Source organism: Gavialis gangeticus, unplaced genomic scaffold (genome assembly GCF_001723915.1).
Source record: "Gavialis gangeticus isolate Ggan-Ray unplaced genomic scaffold, GavGan_comp1, whole genome shotgun sequence".
NCBI classification, from domain to species: Eukaryota; Metazoa; Chordata; order Crocodylia; family Gavialidae; genus Gavialis; species Gavialis gangeticus.
Genome location: NW_017729025.1, coordinates 94,380,958 through 94,384,788, shown reverse-complemented (window position 1 = coordinate 94,384,788; position 3,831 = coordinate 94,380,958). Strand labels below are relative to the sequence as shown.

At 45.8% G+C, this 3,831-nt stretch overlaps 1 protein-coding gene across 3 annotated transcripts in view; it reads left to right on the top strand.

Annotated features, from left to right (window-relative positions):
- The window catches only part of ZFYVE26 (zinc finger FYVE-type containing 26), an 89,908-nt gene that overhangs the window by 77,020 nt on the left and 9,057 nt on the right, over window positions 1–3,831 (top strand). For all 3 annotated transcript variants that reach the window (XM_019519192.1, XM_019519191.1, XM_019519189.1), the window contains 2 exons: window positions 853–994; window positions 2,740–2,799. In XM_019519192.1, the coding sequence (XP_019374737.1) occupies window positions 853–994; window positions 2,740–2,799 (202 nt within the window). The remainder of the gene's footprint in view (window positions 1–852; window positions 995–2,739; window positions 2,800–3,831) is intronic.

The window sequence follows — 3,831 nt, the reverse complement described above, 5'->3', positions numbered from 1 at the left end:
GGGAAGTGGAGGGTCAGCTGACCCTGACCAGCCACTCTGGTGACAGAGTGGGTGGAGGGCTAGGCCCTGATGGAGGCTTCAGGCCAGCCCTGTCTGATCTGGGTGGTCAGCTGTAGGGGCAGCAGGCCAGGATGAGTGACTGCTGGTTAGGCCAAGGACTTGAGTTCAAGGCCACAGTCTGCCCAAAGGCAGCACCCCAAGGGCTGTACCTTTGCAGTAGATTATGCTCTGTTTACATTTATCTGTCTAAAATTGTTATCCAGACAGCAGTCGGCTCTTGCAGTCCCATTCTGGGTCATGGTTGGTTTGTTTCTGGGAGCCCTAACTGAATTTTCATATTTTCAAATGTTGGAACTTTAGTTTAGCTGTACTTTTTCTAGCATTTGGAGCAGTTATAATGACAGCTTTCCTGTGTGCATGTTTGTTTTGGTTCTGCTACAGGTTTTTCTTTTTGTCCCCAACTGAACTCCTTCTTAACCAGGGTGTGTGCACCTGGGGATCCAAATTCCCCTGCTGCTCCTTTTCTGGAATTAAGTGCTTTTTCCTTTTTTGGTGCTTGAGTAATGCTAAGAAGCACTCACCTGAGGTTCACAATGCATGTTAAATGCATAGTTCTGGAGAGCATTTCACTGCTGCAGGAGGCAGTAGACAAAATAGTCTAATATATTAATACTGTTCCTACTATATATCCATGTTGGCTGCAGCTGAGATCCCATTTTTGTTTAGTTCAGTCATTTCTGTTTTGAGACCCCTTTTTTAAGAACATGTAGTACCTGGGGATTGAGGTCTCCATTACTGGTTACATGAATGCTCCTTTATGTTTAGCAAAGTGAGAATTTTCTCCCCACATAGGCACATCAACACAGTGGAGCTCCAAATGGAAGTGACCAAGTTCCTGCATCGGTGTGAGAGCTCGGGGACCTCTCAGCTAACTAGCTTACCCTTGCCCACGCTTTTTGGAAATAATAACATGAAGATGGATGTAGCTTGCAAGGTATTGGCAGCCAGTTGAAATGTATCGCTCTTTCTCTGAAAATACAAACTTGACACTTAAGCTTGACCTGTGTTGTGGTTTAAAGGACAACTTTAGCTCCTAGAGCACTAATCTGGCACCTCTTCTCAGTGCAAGACTCACTGGAAATCACACTCAAGTACAACTTGGAGATGTTTGTTCAGGATATTATTTTAAATAATTTTTTAAAAATTACAGGGTTGGAATAGACTTTGAGGGTTATCCAGTCTAACTCTTTGCACAGGTGCCAGGTATGCTATTCCTAGACCAGTGATTCTCACCCAGGGTGCCATGGCATCCTGGGATGCCTTGATCTTTTCAAAGATGCTACCGAGTGCCACAGAACATTACCACTTCTAGGTGTGCAAACATGATTCACAAGATTAATGCAATGGATTCCTATTTCTAGGTTGAAAACATGCTGACCTGTCATGGCCTTTCTGAGTGCTTAGTATAACAGAAGAGTTTCTCTAGTCAAAAAGTGTGAAAACTAAAACCTGGTATTTTCTGAGGGGTACCTCATAATTAAAAAGGTTGAGAGCCCCTATCCTAGACCAGTGGGGGCAAACCTTCTTAACAGGCATGCCACAAATTAGCCTTGCACTTTCCTTGAGTGCCACTCAGATCCCCTTCCCCTGCCCAATCTGCTGCTCTTTCTGGTTTCTACCCATTGTTCCCTGTCTGATCTACTGTTTTGCTTTCTGCTTCTTGTCCTATCACTGCTGCTTGTTCCCTCCCTGATCTGCCACATGCCACACACATGCCTGTGCCACTTGTGGCATACTTGCCACAGGTTTGAGCTTCCTCTCCTTTTAAAAAGCTTGAAGTAAATTCTTTTCACAATCCAAAAGTCTAGAGGGAACTACTTCCAAATAGTAATTACTAGTGCCTTCTCCTTTTTAATGCACTGAACTCTACAGATGAAAGATGATTTTAACTATAACCAAAGGATAAGAAGTAGCTGGCTTAGCATTATCCAGTGAGAGTGGCTTAATTGATTATGTTACCCATGTCTGTGCTTTTCCTGTGGGTGCTGCTGTCTCCCATTGTTGAAGGTGCTTTTGGCAAGCCTATAAACTATATTTGGGTGAAAGTTATCACAGCCCCAAATTCTTTCTTCAGATGGCAGTTAAGTACCTGTATTGTTTTGTGTTTGGGATGTCAAGCTCCCCTTGCATCCTGTGCCAGATCTGGACAGCAAGGCTCCTTGTTGCAGCCCAGGGTACAGGGGTGTTTTCATCCCCAGGGGCATGCAGCAGTGGTGCATCTGGCTCCAACCTGGGCACATAGTGGAGCTCCAGCATAGGGTTCCTTGTGCCCTATGCTGGAGCTAGAGTTGGAGGCAGCACCGCTGCATGCCCTATGTTATGTTGGCAGTTCTAGCTCCAGCATGGGACCCATAGCAGGTCAGCATGGGGCAGTGGCAGGGCTGATGGCCAAGGAAGTAGGGCCACACCAGCAATGATGGGTGAAGCCATCAGCTTTCACTTGACCATCTGCTCCTGCTCGCCAAGTCTTCTGTGGCCCAAGGCCCCTGAATTCTGCAACAGGCCACTCCCTGGCCATGCCCTCCAATTTGTGGTGGCCTGCCAGTAGCCTGGTGGGCCAGATAAAGCAGCTGCCTGGGTCTTATGTCTGACACCCCTACTTTGAGCAAATGAGCAGTTTGCATATTGCTGAGTATGTGTGCTGCTGTCCTACAGTTGACCATTGCAATTTCTCCTTAGGTCATGTTGGAAGGGAAAAACATTGAAGAAGGTTTTGGAATTGCATTCAGAGTCCTCCAGGTATGGGAAACCTGAGCTGTTGCTGCAAGTAATGTTGATCCTTCTATGAAGTACCATAGTTAAGCATGGGACCCTTAGCCACATGCACCTTTGTCCTAAAGGTTTCAGATCAGTCACTATGTTCACGTAACACAGACACTTGCCTGCTGCATAGATCCTAAACTTCTGTGTCTTGTCAGGGACACCTTTTTGGCAAGGGTATGAACTGTCTGGCTTTAAATTAGCATTAGAGTAAAAAGACCTCAAATTTACTTGCCATTTCTTCTTTTTGTTGAGCTTATTTTTCAAGAGAACTCTCTTTCAAAACTGCAGTGATGGCCCTGGAAGCTCTAGGTCAGCCAGAGGGCTGTGTCTGAACACAGTGGTGCCTGTTCATCCTACCAAAGGATGTGGGGAAGGGGAAAACACTCAAACAACGTGAAGGTTGAGGCTTTGAGTGCCATATGGAGAGAGAAATATGCTACTATCTGCTAAAGTGCAAGAGATCAATTCTGCCCTGAGCCTGCTCCCCTCTGAATCTATGAAGTTGCCCCAGGGCTTCCTTGTTGGGTTTATAATATATGCCATTCCTCCCATCTGCTTCACTGACTTGCACCTTGTTCAGTTATTTGCACTGTGCAAAGAATTTTCCCAAGTGCGAGTGGAGAATTCACTTTGGCAGTGTTTTATCACCCACCTTGCCCAATCACTGCGCAGTCACTGCAGAGTACATGAGCTATGAGGAAACAAGTCCAAAGCTGTTTATGCTCCTATCTGTGCCCAACCAAGGCTACCAAGGCTGGGAATATAACTGAGAACTGATTTTGGAACTCACTAATGTCCAAAAAGTATAGGAGTTGAGAGCCTGGTATAGTATAGTAGGAGTAACCCAGGAGACCATCCACTTCTGTAACTTAGCAGGAACTCAGGAGCAGAATCTGGCTGGTGTGGGGGAAGAACAGATTGCCTTTGCCTTTGCTGCCACTACAGAGGTATCTTTGTATGGGTCTGGTGTTTCAGAACAAAATGGCATGCAGGAACTTCTTGCAAGGG